Raw genomic sequence first — 18682 nt, forward strand, 5'->3', positions numbered from 1 at the left:
CGTTTCTAGCTCTCTATCTCTCTCCTTTCCTCTCTGTAAAAAAGCAATAAAATATATATATATTTTTAAAAATGTTAAAATCTTTTACTACTCCATAATCCTATCTAATAAAATAGTAATATGCAAATTGACCATCACTCCAATACAGAAGATGGCTGCCACAAGATGGCCAGCAGGAAAGGGCAGTTGGGAGGCACCAGGCCTGCAGGAGAAGGCAGTTGGGGGAGGGGAGAGACGAGGCCTATAGGAGAGGACAGTTAGGGGTAACCAGGCCTGCAGAGGAGGGCAGTTAGTGGTGACCAGGCCTGCAGGGGAGGACAGGGGCAATCAGGATGGCAGGAGAACAGTTAGGCATCCATCAGGCTGGCAGGAGAGTGGTTAGGGGGTGATCAGGCTGACAGGCAGAAGTGGTTAGGGGCAATCAGGAAGGGAGGTAGGCAAGCAGTTGGGAGCCAGCAGTCCTGGGTTGTGAGATGGATGTTCAACTGCCCATGGAAGGATCAGGCCTAAACAGGCAGTTGGACATCCTTTGAGGGGTCCCAGATTGGAGAAGGTGCAGGCTGGGCTGAGGGTCACCACCCTCCCATGCACAAATTTCATGTACATTAATAAAATTAAAAATTCTTTTCAAAATAACTTTTAGACTACTAATGTTAACAATCAGTGCATGACAAATTTATAATATTGAAAATGAACTTTATATATTAATAACAATTTCTTACAGAATAAAACTGAAGACAGAGCTGAGCTACATGGGAAACATTTTCTTGTTGCCCTAAATCAGTGGTTCTCAACCTTTCCAAGGCCATGACCCTTTAACACAGCTCCTCATGTTGTGGTGACCCCAACCATAAAATTATTTTCATTGCTACTTCATAACTGTAAATATCTGTATTTTCCAATTGTCTTTAGGCAACCCTGCTAGTAGTTCTCAACCTGTGGGTCACTATAGAGCCTAAGACCATCGGAAAATACAGATATTTACATTATGATTTATTAATAGCAAAATTACATTTATGAAGTAGCAACGAAAATAATTTTATGGTTGGGGGTCACCACAACATGAGGAACTGTTTTAAAGGGTCATGGTATTAGAAAGGTTGAGAACAACTGCCCTAAATGAAAATAACATTTCTTTGTATTTTCAATTTGACACTTTAAATTATTTAAAGAGAGTAAGAGCTATATTAAGAAAAGCATGAGATCTCTTAAATAGTTCATTTAACAAAATGCAATACAAAATAAAAATGTTTTTATGTGAGTTAACAAGAAGATACATTGTTTTGCATCTTGGTAAAATAACTTCAAAATCGACTTTATAAAGTATCTCCCATTTTAGAACACAGTATTGCAAAATGAACTATCTGGGGAAATATGATATCAAGTAAAATGACTGAAACATTATCAAAATTAAATTGGAAAAAAAAAGAATAGTTGGTTCTAAACAATATTAATGTAAACCAGTAAGTTAATTTTACCTGATTTCCAACTTTGCTATTTCAGGTAATTCTCCAAATTTTATGTCTTCTACTTCTAGTTCTTTAAGAGCAGCCAGAATTTTCTGTTGATCTCTACTGGTAATTCCATTCTAAATAGATATAATTTCAAGGTGTAGTAAGATAGTCATACATAAATAATATTCAAAATTACTATAGTTTTCTAATACTTGATTAATTCATATCTTGAAAAAAGATACATATTGAAAAAATAAGACTGGAAAAAATATTTGCTTGTAACTGTGATGAAGAAGCTTACATCAAGACAGATACGTAGTAACTTTAGTAAATTTTTTAAAATATATTTTATTGATTTTTTACAGAGAGGAAGGGAGAGGGAGAGAGAATTAGAAACGTCAATGAGAGAGAAACATCGACCAGCTGCCTCTTGCACACCCCCTATCGGGGATGTGCCCACAACCAAGGTACATGCCCTTGACCAGAATCGAACTTGGGACTCCTCAGTCTGTAGACCGACGCTCTACCACTGAGCCAAACCGGTTTCAGCAACTTTAGTAAATTTTTTTACAATACACAACAGTTGTGATGGATTCTAAAAACAAATGACTAGATTTTAACAAATAGTCTAAAAAACCACAGTAATACAATTTTTCCTTCAAAATATTATTTGAAATATCTGTAATTACATAAGAACTGTCTTCTTTATGTTTGTATTCTTCCCTTAGTATTAACTAAATTTTCTTTCCTGGATTTAGCTAATTAGTGTGTTTATTTTGATTTTTAGTGACACCAAAGATTTCAAGTTTCCAATGTGTTAATGCCAATGTGTTCCAATATTTCAGAAATATCATTACTTTTTAAGTATCCTATTATTAAAGTAACTCTTGCCCTAACCAGTTTGGCTCAGTCGATAGAGCGTCTGCCTGCGGACTGAAGGATCCTAGGTTCCATTCTGGTCAAGGGCATGAATGTTGGTTGTGCGCACATCCCCAGTGGGGGGGTGTGCAGGAGGCAGCTGATCAATGAATGTTTCTCTCTCACTGATGTTTCTAGCTTTCTATCCTTCTCCCTTCCTCTCTGTAAAAAAATCAATGAAATACTTAAATTTTTTTTAAAGTAACTCTTATATTTCCCACATTATTTTTAAATTGTTGCTTAATAATATCAGATGATGAAATAACAGGTCTTGACCATTGTGAGAAATCCAGTAAAAGGCAATATTTGGATGACACATGTTCATACTCACACAAAAAAAACCCTCTTAAAATTTTAATTTATATTTAGAAATGAAGGGTTTTTAGTTAAATGTCATAAATAATCAAAAGAAAAAAACTCTTAAGATCTTAAAATAACATAACACCATAACAGAAGATTTTGGTTATCTATAATCATATAGAATAAAAAAAAACCTAGCAAAATATCACTCATGGTCTATAGCCTAGGATGTTTAAAATAGAAAATAAAAGTTTCCATCTACAATTTTAGAAATATGAAAGATTATGTCTGCAGTTTTTGAAATTGATACTACCTTTGTAAACTCATCTTTCCTCATGGTCAAAAGATGTCTTAAAGTTATATCCCTTTCCTGTAGAAAAGGAAAAAAGAATGCCACTTTTCAAAATAAATGAAACAGTAGGAGAGGAAGTAGCCACGTGTACATAAGTTAGTTACATTCTACCTAAACAACTTTCAACTTTCTAGAATGGACAGGATTATGCAGGTACAGAATTATACCACCAGGTAGATAGTAATGAATATCATAATATCTATAATTACCTTAAAAATATACATAGCTAGTTTTCCAGAGTAAAAAATAATTTATATTTACTCTATAAAATTTGATAGAAATTATGTTTTATGAGTATTTAAAATTTCTATTTGTATCACATTAAACCACCAATAACATTTAATTTTACTCAATATAACTCAAATAAGAAGTTTCAAGATTGTACAAGGAAGTCTAATTCTGAACTACCCAAACAGAATGTACATATTTTGAAGGACAGCCTATCATGAATAGTGCTTTAATCCTTCAATATCAGTTAATCTATATATATATAAAAGCCTAACTGACTCATTAGCTATGATGTGCACTGACCACCAGGGTGCAGACACTCAATACAGGAGCAAAAACCACAGGAATGGAAACATGGAACAGACTGATGAATCTCAGAGAAGTGAGGAAAGAGATTAACCAAAGATCTTATATGCATACTAGAGGCCCGGTGGGGTCCCTTGGCCTGGCCTGCACCCTTTCTCAATCTGGGACCCCGTGGGGGATGTTAAAGAGCAGGTTTCAGCCCAATCCCTGCAAGCCAGGCTGAGGGACCTGACTGATGCACAAATCTGTGCACTGGACCTCTAGTTTGAAAATAAAAGAGGAATTAATTATTCACTCAGAAAAGCATAGAAAAACATCAAGTCAGGGTACACCAGTGGAGTCCCTTGGCCTGGCCTGCAAGGACTGGGCCAAAACTGGCTCTTTGACATCCCGTAGGGATCCCAGATTGCGAGAGGGTGCAGGCCAGGCTGAGGGAACCCACCAGTGCATGAATCCATGCACCAGGCCTCTAGTTGTCTTAAAATTATCATCTATTCAAACCCCATAATTCATGCCTAAAAGACCTTTAACAGTAGATGGCATATGAATTTAATCTTTTTGACAACCCTACATTCGGTATTATCAGCAGCATGAAAAAAAGAGATATTTAAGTAACATATTTTAGTTAATAATCATTAAAACAAGAATCTGATCCCAGGTTTATTTGGTTCAAAATAATGCTTCTTCTAATATTCTATACAGGAAGATTAGCAATTACGAAAACAAATGAAGAGCTTAGATGTATAAGGAAGATTTCTGTGAAGCTTTAGGCAGTAAGTAAAAGCTGTTCATTCCAGCCAGAAAATGTATATAAATTTCTAGAATAATAAATTTTTAAAATGCTTGTAAGTACAACATTTTGAAACTCTTTTAAGTACAAATTTTCAAAATGCTTATAAGTACAAATAACAAAGAAAAGTGCATTTGGGACTTTTTCATATGCCTGTTTATGGATATTTAATGTCATGTTAACCAACAAATATACATAAGTAATTTATTGTAGCTTATACAATGTCTTACCTTTAATAAATCTGTCATATGTTCAAGTCCAAGACCATGTAAAAATACTTCCAGGTCTCCAAATGCTGTATATGAACTATATATATTTATAGTAGTGTCAATTTCAGAAAAATACTATAAATGCCCAAACAACAAATAAGTATTTATAATGTAAAGAAAAAATGAGAATGAGTGAAAATGAATATATGTAAAATATATTGCATATTTACACAATAGATCTATGTTATATCAGGAATAAAAAAGGTTTCTTGAGTAAAGATATAAGTAAACATGTGATAGTAAATGGTGATAGTAAAATGTAAATAATCTTTCTTAAGAATGAAAATAACTGTTATATATATTCTGTGAGATTTTGTACATGAAAAACTCTATGGGAATTAAGAGTTTAATAATAATTTTAAATGTGGGTAAACAGCTAACAATTTTGTGGCCTATACTGACCAATGGTGTTCAGGAAAAAATACGTATTTTTAATTTTAACTTATAAAATCAGAAATCTGCTAAAAACTTAAGTGTTCAAAAAAACTGAGCACTAACAAAAACATAATCTTAGAACCTTTTAGGAATAAATTTTATTGCGGATATTTTATTTAAAGTCAAAACATTATCCTCATTACTGTCAATATACACATATAAAATTTTTCTAAAATTCTGGAGAATAAAGCACTTAGGAAGTAGACATTTCTAAGTGATATTTAAAAATGCTTATGTTTAAGATATCATATATCACATTTATTAGAAGTAATAAAACCATGCACAATTTTTACTGAATTATAGGTATTATGTGAACAATAAAAAGGTTTTTACCTAAATATGCTATCTTTTTCTTTATCAGAATCCGTTGTCAATAGTTTACAAATAGTCTCTTCTTTAGTTAGATGTTGAAGCTTTCCTTTCAATGGATTTAAAGTCAAAGAAAGAAAGCTGAAGATCTGAAAAAAGTTGAGCCATTCAAATATAGTTAACAATATTATATACTATTACTTACACTTAAAAGAAACTAAATGTGATTATTTTATATCTAGAAAGAATGTTTTTTCCAAAGTGAAAGGGACTGAACTTTCACAACTTACTATCTAAGAATAACTTTTTTAAAATTAAGCAAATATTTTCTTAATTAAAATAATAACCAGAGCCCTAGCCAGTTTGGGTCAATGGATAGAGCCATCTGCCTGCAGACAGAAGGATCCTAGGTTCAATTCTGCGCAAGGGCACATGCCTAGGTTGTGGGCTTGGTCCAATGTGCAGGAGGCAGCCAGTCAAGGGTTTCCTCTCAACATAAATGTTTCTACCTCTCTTTTCCTCTCCTTTCCTCTATGAGATCAATAAAAATATATTTTAAAAAATAAATAAAATTAAATAAACAGGAAAAAAGTACACCTAATTAAAAATAGTAAAAACAAAAGAATATAGTCATTAATATTTCCCATACAATATGAAACAAAATGAAAAATTTCATTTGGTTAAGTATCTCAGATCGAGTACAAAGGAAATACTTTAAATACATGGTTAAGTAGGAAGAAAGTAATAAGCAGGGCTAAATGTATACAAATCCCAACTCCATATGGGAAATTCCTTAGTTTTAAAATCTAACTTTTTAGTAAGTCAAGGTTATGCTTCATAATTAACTAAAATACAAAATTAAATCTCACTTTAAGAAACAATTAAAAACTCAAAAACTTTCATGTTTATATTTTTCTTTATGTTCTTTAATGTTCTATTTCGATGTCACATACCCTAGATCAGTGGTTGACAAACATCGGCTCGTGAGCCACATACAGCACTTTGGCCCCTTAAGTGTGGCTCTTCCACAAAATACCACGGCCTGGGCAAGTCTATTTTGAAGTGGCGTTAGAAGAAGTTTAAGTTTAAAAATCTTGGCTCTCAAAAGAAATTTCAATCGTACTGTTGATATTTGGCTCTGTTAACTAATGAGTTTGCCGACCACTGCCCTAGATTTAATAACACAATAAACTAATTAAGAGTTCTCAAATTTTCAAAGCTTAGAAGAAAAACTACAAATTTCTTCATGAAGTTTCACAGAGCTTTAGTTACCAGCATTTACTCTAGAATGCAAACAACAACATAACATGCCATAGAAAATTTAGTTTAATATATAAAAGCATACCTCTAGATGTTTATTTCTTTTTGCAATCTCGCTTGGCGTATTTCCATGTTTGGTTTGCAGCATTTTATTTGCTCCAAGTTCAAGCAACTTCAAAACTACATTTTTATGACCCTGACGTGCTGCCCATGTTAAAGCCTGGACAAGTGGGAGGCGGGGAGGAAAACATTGTTTAAAAAGAGGGACTGTATATGAGAGGGAAAGAACAATAAATTTTAAAAAAGTAAACATGGTTAATTAATGAAATGATGCAATCTCTTCATTTCACAATTTAATGTAAACATATTTCCAAAGTTGTAATTGCAAAGCAAACTTCCAATACTCTGTGATTTTATAAGAGAAATGTTTTAAACACTCAAGTGATGTTATATAATAAAATGGTTTATCTGCCAATTACTGAACTGTGTTCTATAAAAAAAGAATTCTAGGTGTATTCTGGAGCCCAGGTTTTGTTGTGTGTTATAGCTTCTTTGTCAAAGGTCCAAGAGAGACAGATAATTCCTCTTTTATATTTCAGCTGTTGCTTTTCTTCATCAAAACACAATTATATCCTAGCCCTTCTGTAACTTTTACTTCAAAAGTATTTGTGGCCTAATACTAATAACTGTAAGATATTAATGTCTTAGAAATAAAAAGGAGCATTGTACAATGGATTCTCACAGTATAACCATTTTCATCCTGGGTATTAACTTCTGCTCCATGGGCAACAAGGAGAGCAACAACCTGAGGGTGACCATCTCGTGCAGCATACATGATTGGAGTCATAAGTCTCCTAAAGAGGAGGAAGAAAAGAAACAATTGTGTTAATTCTTCTATTAACAGTTACTCAAGTTCACGAATATACAATACCATCAGTATTGCTTTGAAAGCAAAAGGAGAAATAAGAGCTTTTAATAAATCATATTATTTAAAATCCAATCTCATAGAAAATAAAATGAACACTTAAAAGTATAGCATGCTTACACAGCACCCTCTAGTGAAGAAACACGTTTAAGTAAAAAAAAAAAAAAAATCACAAAATAAACCACACTTTCTAATTTGAGGTTTCATTAATTTACAAATTCATATAAAAAAATATCAGAGTAGCCGCACTGTGCTTATGATGAGAATATAGTAATGAATAACACAAAAAAAGGTCCCTGTCCTCAGAGGAATGTTCAAACTGAATGCTTATTGAATTTTATATAGCAGTTTGCTGAAATAAAAATGTATTTAAAACTTCCTCTGTTTTGTCAAGTATTCTATTACAATTCTACTTCAGTTTACGACTGAAAGAATTTTATCCTGATTTGGAGGCTTACTCTAATCAAGAAAGAGATCAATCTAATAGTTCAGCCAAATTCTCTGAGACTATTTTCAGAAGAGCATAGTGTTTTCCCTCTACTGTACCATTCTCCAAAATTACAGATCGAATCCCTCTACCTCAAGTTAGTCATCCTCTGGACCTATTACAAAGGACACCAAACAGGTTCTATCAATTCTACTTGGGCTAAGCTTATATTGTGGTCTGTTTTAAAGCAGGTCTGGAATTCTGGGTCTAATCTTCTGAAGTCACCTCAAATATCTAATTTACAATATAAAGCAGTTCAAAAAAGAATAACAAATTTCAGAATTCTCTATTTTTTTAAAAAACAAACCAACTTATCTTATTGATTTTTTTACAGAGAGGAAGGGAGAGAGACAGAGAGACAGAAACACTGATGAGAGAGAAACATCGATCAGCTGCCTCCTGCACACCCCCTATGGGGATGTGCCCACAACCAAGGCACATGCCCTTGATCGGAATGGAAGCTGGGACCCTTCAGTCTGCAGGCTGATGCTCTATCCACTGAGCCAAACCAGTTTCAGCTCAGAATTCTCTATTTTGATCTCATTAAAGAAATTCATCTTGGTTACTCACATTATAAACACTACCTTTAAACAGAATATTTCATTATTAGGTTTATTAGCATAAGGTACAACCTAACTCTAATCACTGCACTCCAGTGTCTTTAGCACAAAAAGATTTATACATTTATCTGTTTCTTCTATTTCCTAGTATATTACAACTTTAATGTTTTATTAAAAACTACAATATATGTAGTTATCAAACATTGTCTCCTTTACCTTGAATATCTCCTATATAGTGCTTTTATTAGATGACAATTTTTACACATTAAAGAGTGAATTTCCTGGATAACTTAAGCAAAGTGAAAATATATACAAAAGAAAAATTCATCTGAGTCAACTAATCACTCAAAATGTTCATTAAGTATACAGCAGATCTCTTGAGGCCTCTCCTCCATCTCACTTCTCCCACAATAGCTCAAATCTGCTCCTTCCAATCTTTACTATTTCACAAAACTAACCTTAACCACAGGCCTAAGACTAAGCATTATTTGTGGCTATTCTCCATCATTCCATAAGTCATCAGTAGGTGCTATTGGATTTATCTCATAATATATTATGAATCTAACTACTTCTCACATCTTGTTAGCTATTATAAGTAGTCCAAACTATCATCTATATTTTTCTGATCTATATTACTGCATAAGTCTCAGAACTGTTCTCCATGACTCCTCTTTTGGCCACTTCCAGTTTATTCTTTATGAAAACACCAAATTATTCCCCTTTCAGGGACTGTGCAAGTGCTGTTCCCTCTACCTTTCTCTACAATTTCATATTGTACATTTATTTCTTTTGAATCGGATTAAGAGGAAAAGATCAATAAAATTGAAAAACTTATGTCCAAATTGATCAGATAAAAAGGTAACACAAATCACCAATGTCAGGAATAAGAGAAATGATATCAGTACAGAATCTCCAGATTTTAAAGTATAAAGGAATATTTATGTCAATAAATTTAAATTTTTATTTATTTATTTTTAATTGAATTGTTCGTATATTTGTATTCTATTGCTACATAACAAATGACCATAAACTTGGTTGATTTAAAACACCCATTTAGCCAAAACCGGTTTGGCTCAGTGGATAGAGCGTCAGCCTGCGGACTAAGGATGTGCCCACAACCAAGGTACATGCCCGGTTCGATTCTGGTCAAGGGCATGTACCTTGGTTGTGGGCACATCCTCAGTGGGGGGTGTGCAAGAGGCAGCTAATTGATGATTCTCTCTCATCGATGTTTCTAACTCTCTATCCTTCTCTCTTCCTCTCTGTAAAAAATCAATAAAAATGTTTAAAAAATAAATAAATAAAAAGTAAATAAAACACCCATTTACTAATTCAGAATTCTGTAGGTCAAACTTTCAAGCATGGCACATAACTGGGTTTGTGCTCAGGGTATCCCAAAACAGTTAGCACATTGGCCAACTCCTAGGAAAGAATTTCGTTACATGCTCATTCAGGATGTTAGTAAATTTTATTTTTTTAAATATATTTTATTGATTTTTTACAGAGAGGAAGGGAGAGAGATAGAGAGCTAGAAATGTCAATGAGAGAAAAACATTGACCAGCTGCCTCTTGCACACCCCCTCCTGGGGATGTGCCCACAACCAACATACATGCCCCTGACCAGAATCGAACCCGGGACCTTTCAGTCTGCAGACCAACGCTCTACCACTGAGCCAAACCAGTTTTGGCAGGATGTTAGTAAATTTTAGTTCCTTGTGGTTGTGGGACTGAGGTCACCATATTCTTTTATTTTTTTAAATCTTCATTGTTGAAAATATTACATATGTCCCCTTTTTTGTATATTTGATCATGAAACACAGGATAAATTTCATAAACTCTCTCCACCATACGGCAAAATTGGTAACCTAATTAAAGTAAGCTGGCTGAAGTATAATCTCAAAGAGATGATACTCTTTGGCAGAGTGTCCAAATAAGGTGACATGAAAGTGTAAGTGTCCCATTTGATTGAACCTTATTACTAAAAATTATAACCAAAATTTTCTTAAATTTGTTCTGAAATTGTATTGAAAACTCAAGTTCTTCTAAATATAAGTTTCTCTTAAGAATCTCAGAAAGAAGCAGGGATATAGTTTTGTTTATAAATTCACATGGATATAAATGGCTTTTTACAGATGTGTATTCCCCCTTAGATAAGAAAACTACTAGATGTAGTTTGCTTACTAAAAAGCTTCAGAACACAAATGTTAACACATGGAAGAAGTTCTTCAAAAATATATAACCACCTGCTATAAGAACTGAAGAGTAGGGGGAAAAGACTTTTCACTTTCTAAGTTACATACTTTTAAAATTTTTTAACAAAAACCTTGCATGGTCAGAATTTTAAATAATCAATTTTGAAAACTATCTTGAGGTACAATAGAACTAATATTCTTCAAATTCAGGCAAATTTACTTGCTATTTTCAATTTTGAGTATGTAGTCCATGGCCTTTTAATTGAACCTCTTGGCTCCAATTCATCTTCAACTTGGTATCAGAATAACCTTTATAAAATAACTAAAGTCCCGGTGCATGAAAATTCATGCACTGGAGGGGTAGTCCCTCAGCCCGGCCTGCCCCCTTTCTCACAGTCCTGGAGCCCTCAGGGGCGGGAGGTGACCCGAAGATCAGAGGAAGGTGATGCCCCCATCACACCTCTGCTGCTACCACTACCGGCAGTGCAAGCCTCAGTCGGCCTTGGTTACTTGAGCCTCAGGCGGCCCTGGACGGCTGGGCAGTGACCATCTGAGGCTTGCCTGTGCCTTGGGCCGGCCCTGGGCAGCTGGGGGCTGAAGGGACTGGGGGACTCCTGAGGCAGGGCTGAGGGGACTGGGTACTGCCATCTTGTGGTGTGGGTATTGCTATATTTGAGGGTGTGGCAGTCAATTAGCATATTCCCACCTTATTGGCTCTAGGCACTGCCATCCTTGCAATGATGTGAGGGTCAATTAGCATATTCCCTCTTTATTAAGATAGGATATGTTCATTCTTCTTAGAATTGTTCAATAGTTTTCAGGATTAAATTCATTTTTTTTAAGCAAAGATTACACAGGTTATTATCTAGCCAATGATGAATATGAGTTTTGCTCATTTTCTACACCAATTTCATACAATCTGGTTATTTAACTTATGAATTGCCTGAATCTAATGGGCTTTTTGTCTGCCTAATCATGCACCTACATGGAATTTTCTCTTTTCCTTTTTTAATATGTTTTATTTTATTTTAGAGAAACATCAATTGGCTGTCTCCTGCATGCCCTCTACTGGCATTGAGCCAGCAACCTGGGCATGTGCCTTGACTAGGAATTGAACCAGCAACCTCTTTATGCAAGGGACAACACTTAAGCAACTGAACCACCCTGCCCAGGGCATGAATATCATTTCCTACCATAGTTACTGGTAGGTGGCTAACTTCTATTCATTCTTTAAACCTCAGTTCAAATGATATACTTCTAGGAAGTTTCTTCCATTTGTCATTTTCATCTCAGTTAAATTCTCCTAATTTTGATTCGTAGAGATATCCTATTCTACCTCTAATGTTACTATGTTACAAGTGCCTTTAAGTGTTGTAATCTATACTGTCAGATTCTTCCTGAATGGACTGGACCTTTAATCTTGTATCTTCTAATGCTCAGCATATATTGTCTAACAAAACACAGCTGAATTTACTACTGATACTAAGATGTATTTTTATTCATCTACCAAATTTTCTCAAAATTGTTAATGGCTAAAATGGGTTAAAATAGTAAGATTTATATATATAACTATAATTTTAAAAATTATTTTTGGATGACCTTTATTTTTGGATGATCTTTCATTCATCTTTCTTTCTTGTTATTTCATTTCTACAAAACCTCCACTAGATGGCATACATGAAAAAGTAGAAACAAAATTATCAGTTTGGCAGGAGGAAAAAAGCACCTACATAATGATATATGTATCATTTCTCTGTACTAAGTGTAAAATGGTTGGTTTGTCTTCATGTCAGATTTTTACTATGCAGTTCAATATTATCTGCTGTTTTTATTCTATTTAATCAGCTTTAGCTGGGAAATTTATGGAAAACTGTAAATTTTGACAATGATAAAATGCTATAACTAGGACATCCATTTCCAATTACTATCAGAGTAGTTTTATTAGATCAATCTTTCTACTAACAAAGGTTATAAAAATCTGTAAAATACAAACTATGTTTGAGGCATTGTAGAAAAACTAAGGCAGCAAGAACATGAGAAACCAAGATCCTGGGTAGAAAATAAGCATTTGTTGAGTCCTATATTTCTTGCCACTTGTTCCCTTAAGAAGACATTTGCCAATTCCTGGGTAGCATAAGCAGAAAGCTATGGCCTGTGTTGTAGGCCTTATGGGGCTGGGCTAAAGCACAAAAATTGGATTCAGGACTACCAAACAAGAACTCTAAAAGTCTAGGGAGGAAAAAAAAAAAGGAATAGCAGAAAAGTGATCTAAGATACACAGATATGTGTAGGAAGGAAGAGAGGATGACTACAAACCAGTTGTTAAGAGGCTAAAAAGCTAGTGAGGGATTTCATTATTTTCATAAAGCTGAAGAAAAAAATTTCTGCATTCATGATCCTAAGGGAAGAGTAAAGATAGGGAACATATAAAATGTAGTCACTTTAATCAAGCTGCTCAAATGAACATTATGAAGGTTGAGGCATGAGGAAATATCCCATTCTTATTCTTACTAGCCTGGGAATTTAAAGCTTTTTGAACTTTCCAGTCCTGAATCAATGCCTGAATATTCAGTTGGACCCCCAGATAACTCTCTAATTGCCCCCTGAAAGATTCATGTATCTACACAACCTGCCATCCATCTCATATCCATTATCCAGACCACTCATTTACCCCTGTGGGTCAGATAAATGCTGCAAGCTTGAATTTCTACCACTGAAAGGCTATTGGGAAAAGAGACCAATCCCAAAACACAGCCTTGAACCATTATAATCCATAAGTAGATCAAGAGTCTCTCATGCAGAAAAAAATTAAATATTTTCTGGAGGCAAAGAGACCTATACAAATGTTTATACGTAATTTCTAGCATTTCATAAAAATTTACTAGGCATTCTAGGAGATAAAACCAGTTGACCAAAACAGACCGAAAGAACAGATCTATAAATGTTACCATAAGCACAACCTAAAATAGGTGTGAAAGAAAAAATTTAGAGATTAGAATTTTTGGAATAAAGGAGGCAGTCAGAAATTCTACAACTGAAAAAACTGGGATTACTGAAAGTAAGGTATTAATGTTTAGATGTAATAGCAGATTAGCTATAACAGAAGAGGATTAGCAACCTGGAAGATAGGCAGTGAGAAAACACCCAGGTGAAATATAAAACCATGAAAGATAAAGAAGAGTGTGAAGAAACATATGTGGACAGGGGTGTAATGGTCTAAACCCCAGTTGGAAAGAAGAGGGAGAATGAGACAGAATAAATATCTGAAAATATACTAGCTGAAATGTTTCCCAGACTCATTAAATAGGTATATCAAAGAATTTCTATGAACCCAAAGTTAAACAAATTCAAAGAAAATTATATATAAGGATATCATAACAAAGTTATCTAAAATAAGACAAATCGAAAATCTTTGTTTGTTTTGTTAATCCTCACCCAAGGGTATTTTTCCATTGATCTTGTGCAGAAACTGGGAGAGAGTGGGAGAGAGGGAAAGACAAAGAGAAACATCAATGTGAGAGAAACACATCAATTGGTTGCCTCCTGCATGTGCCCTGACCAGGACCTAGGAGAAGCCTGCAACCAAGGTACATGCCCTTAAAAGGAACTGAACGTCAGCCTTTGGTCCATAGGCTGATGTTCTATCTACTGAGCCAAACTGGCTAGAGCTAGAAAATCTTTTTTTAAAAACCACAGGATAAAACATAATTCATTCAAAGAATCAAGAATAAGACTTAACAGCTGGCTTTTCAAGAGAAAAATGTAGGCTAGGAGACAACAAAATGATAGTTTAAAAATATCAAAAGGAAATAACTTCTAACCTAGAAGTATGTAGTCAATGAAAATAACTTTGAAAATTAAAATGAAAAAAAGGGTTTTCAAACAAAAACAGGCTTTGTCACTAGAAAATACACTAAAAAAAGATTTTCAGAAGAAAAATAATCCCTAATTGAAACATGAAAATGTTGGGTGGACTGAAGAACACCAAATAAAATGAATATGTAAATCTACAAAATTTGGACGGGCAAATGGTGTTAAAATATTCTAAGATTCCTGCCATTTCCCAGGAATTGATAAAAGTTCTAATTTATAATAGACTCTAATGAGTAAAGAATACATGTTATAGTATCTAAAATAGCCACTCAAAGAATAGAAGAATAAAGAAATTAGCAAGATAGAAATTGAATTAAAAAATGAATCAAAAAACAATCTTGGAAAATAGAGCACTAACTAAATGGAACAGATATATCAGCATGCACCCTAAATACAAATGGACCAAATATTTTAATTAGAATAAACTATTATTAATAAATCTTGATTTTAAAAAGGGATCTATACATTGCTTACTTTAAATAAAAGCATATAGAAAAGTTGAAAAAAAGAACAAAAAAAGATATACCATCAAACAAAAATACTAAACTAAAAGACAGCTGATATAGCCATTCTAATAAGAAAGTGTATTGCAATAAAGTATTACTACATTTACTGAGAATCACACTGCATAAGAATAAAGTCATTGTATCAGGAATATGGTGGCTTTAAAATAAATAAGCAAAAGTTGACCAAAATATACATTACGGTAACTAACAGCAAAAGCCAAAATAATTAGTAGTCAGCTAGATTTGAACAAGATAACTAATAAATGTGGTTTAATTAATACAACACATACCATTATACACAACTACTACCAACTTACATTATTTTTTATGTATATGGGATTTTTGCAAAAACTGTTTATAGGCTGGGCCACCAAGAAAGTCTTAATAAATTTCAAAGATGTGAAATATATAAAACATGTTCTCACCCCACAGTGGAATTAAGCTAGAAATCAATATGAAAAAGAAAACTAGAAGAAAAAAGAACTGTGATATATTCAAACACTGAAACATATCTCATCAATAGAAACAATTGAACTACTGCTATAAAAACATGAATGTAAATAAAAAATACTAGGCTGAGTGAAATAACTCACACACTAAGAGTATTTATAATAATATAGTCCTAACTGGTTTTGCTCAGTAGATAGAGCATCGGTCTTCGGATGAAGGGTCCCAGGTTCAGTTCTGGTCAAAGGCATGTACCTTGATTGTGGGCATATCTGAAGTAGGCCTGTGCAGGAGGCAGCTAATGAATGTCTCTCTCATCAATGTTTCTAATGCGCAATCCCTCTCCCTTCCTCCCTGTAAAAATCAATAAAATATATTTTAAAAAAGAGTATTTAATATATAATATGCTAACTAAAAATAAAAACAAGAGGTGCCTCTAGGGGACTGTCTTAAAAGAGACCTAAAAAACTTTCTAGGGAAATGTGAATGTTAACTACCTAGGTGTATATATTTGTTATATTGCAAACTGTACACTTAAAAACTATACATTTCACTTTATAAATCAGATCTCAATAAAAATGTAGAATTGCCCTGACTGGTTTGGCTCAGTGGGTAGAGTGTCGGCCTGCAGATTGAAGGGTTCCAGGTTTGATTCCAGTCAAGGGCATGTGCCTTGGTTGCAGGCACATCACCAGTGGGGAGTGTGCAGGAGGCAGCTGATTGATGTTTCTCTCTCATTGATGTTTCTAACTCTCTATCCCTCTCCCTTCCTCTCTGTAAAAAATCAATAAAATATATATATTTTAAAACGTAGAATAGAAAAAAGGCCAAATGATTTATAGATGATGACTATATGTATGAATATACAGATGTATGTATATATATATATATATATATATATATATATATATATATATATATGGCTAATAGTAGCATTAAAATGGTAAGAAAGGTTTAAAGAAAAATAAAATATACACTTATTAACTAAGTTTCATAAATCAATCAGAAATGTGCATTTTAGGAATTGTGACTCTCATAATACCACAGAAACAATTCATTATCTACTTAAGTATATGTAAAATTGGGTAAATGGTTACTATGAAATGACAATATGCTCAGTACCTTCAGATTCATTATCTTGTTTTAATTCTGCTTGTTAGCTAGGTATCACATCTATTAATCACTTAAAAAACTAAGCTTCAAAGACTAGAAAAAGTCTTGATAGTGTATTAGCTTGGACTAGTTGTTATAGTAGTACTTGGACCAAAATCTTCAGGCCCTAAGTCATGCTTCATACAATCCATGGTATAAATGGATTAATGAATTAATTACTTTGAAAATTATGTTTCAGTTCAGTTATGCAAATAAAATAGACAAATTATAATTCTACTTCAAATCTATTAAATTCAATGAAAATGATAAATTTCTCATGAAAGAATTGTGAAGGAATAAAAAATATGTATGGTGCCATGGTAGTCAAGTGGCTCACAGTGAAATCAAGACTTTTTCATACATTAAAAACAACGAGAAAACAACACGAGATGTATAAACATGTGCTAAACAAGCTAATCACCCATCCCAAATACTTACAAACATATAGGGCTCTTATGGAAAGCTTAATGGACTATTAATGTGGCCCTGGAAGGAATAATTTAAATATACAGTTAGGAGAAAACAAAAATATAGAGTCAGAAATGACCATATATCTGAGCGATGATGTTGAAATTGTATAAATGAAATAAAAGTTAGAGATTAGGGAGTAATAAGTCAAAGGAGGTGGCAGAGGAATGGTGGCATGAAAGATTCCCTTGGTCTTCTCCCTTGAAGTTTCAACCATTTAAACAGCTTAACTCAACAAAGGAGTCCCTGCTCAACACACAAATACCCTGAGCGATCCATACATTGAAACATCTAAAGACGGGCAAGTGGAGAAAGGGGGAGGTGAAAGGAATTGGGTATGAGAGAAGCCAGGGATGTGGCCTGGCAGCTGGGAACTCTGCTGGAGAGGGGAGGAATCCGGTTGTGGCTGGCACTTCTCTCAGCTGGGAGAAAGAGAGAGACTCGGGCATTCCTGCAGGAGTAAGCAGCACTAGCTATGGCTGAGCTAGGACACCTGGGCAAGAACATAGCGCAGACGAGCAGCTGTGGTGTCAGGCAGTCAGCAATTCTCACAGAGAAACAAAGCCACAAACCTGGCCCCCTTCCCACCCCAACCCCCCAACCTCCCTCTCCCCATCCCTTCCAGAGATTGCCCTTTTGCCCATGGTGTCCGAATGTGGAGCACATTAAATGGGAGCCTAATATTACAGAATCACTAATACCAACTAAAACTAATACTACAGAATCACTAATACTAACTAAAACTAATACTACAGAATCACGTTTCCCTGAGGAACAAGTGCACTCTGTGACACAGAATGGGGACACAGGGACGCCAGCAGAAGGCCCACTTTGCCATTATTGAGAGGGCAAAACAACAAAGAAACTAGGGGATTCCCCCAGCCCAACTCTACGTCACACATCAGGGTTACACTCGCTGCAGAGGCTGTAGGGGATAGCACTGGGAATCAGAGTTAAAAAGAAACTTATGATTTAGCACCTCTTACTGAAAAAGAATGGAAAGACCTCTTTGTGTTCCTAGAAAGAGAAGGAATCTATTAAATACCATGAATAACCAAGACAGAGAGCTCAGAAAGAAAATAAAACTCTAGAAAACATGGAAATATATGACATAAATGACAGAGAATTCAAAATTGCAGTTTTGAAAACACTCAGAGGCAAGATAATACAACAGGCAATTTAGCAAGTTTAGAAAACAACAAACAAAACTAGTATTTCACCAAGAGATTGAAACTTTAAAAGAGAACCAAAGAGAAATCATAGAGATGAAGAATTCAATAAAAGAGATAAAGAATGACCTAGTGAGCACCGGATATAGAGCAAAACAAATGGAGGAAAGGACCAGTGATAATGAAGATAGAAATGATGCAGAGGGAAGAGGAGAGAGACTTGAGCTTAAAAAGATTTTTAAAAAATTAACAAACTCTATGAAAACAATCTGAATTCCATCA

General features: G+C 34.2%; 1 protein-coding gene across 1 annotated transcript in view; it reads right to left on the reverse strand.

The window, feature by feature from the left end:
• The window catches only part of ASZ1 (ankyrin repeat, SAM and basic leucine zipper domain containing 1), a 52040-nt gene that overhangs the window by 11866 nt on the left and 21492 nt on the right, over positions 1-18682 (reverse strand). The window contains exons 5-10 of the mRNA XM_036425200.2: positions 7364-7475; positions 6707-6841; positions 5386-5510; positions 4579-4654; positions 2986-3042; positions 1479-1588 (exon numbers count right to left, since the gene is read on the reverse strand). Coding sequence (XP_036281093.1) covers positions 1479-1588; positions 2986-3042; positions 4579-4654; positions 5386-5510; positions 6707-6841; positions 7364-7475 — 615 coding nt within the window. The remainder of the gene's footprint in view (positions 1-1478; positions 1589-2985; positions 3043-4578; positions 4655-5385; positions 5511-6706; positions 6842-7363; positions 7476-18682) is intronic.

Source organism: Pipistrellus kuhlii, unplaced genomic scaffold (assembly GCF_014108245.1).
Source record: "Pipistrellus kuhlii isolate mPipKuh1 unplaced genomic scaffold, mPipKuh1.p scaffold_m20_p_10, whole genome shotgun sequence".
NCBI classification, from domain to species: Eukaryota; Metazoa; Chordata; class Mammalia; order Chiroptera; family Vespertilionidae; genus Pipistrellus; species Pipistrellus kuhlii.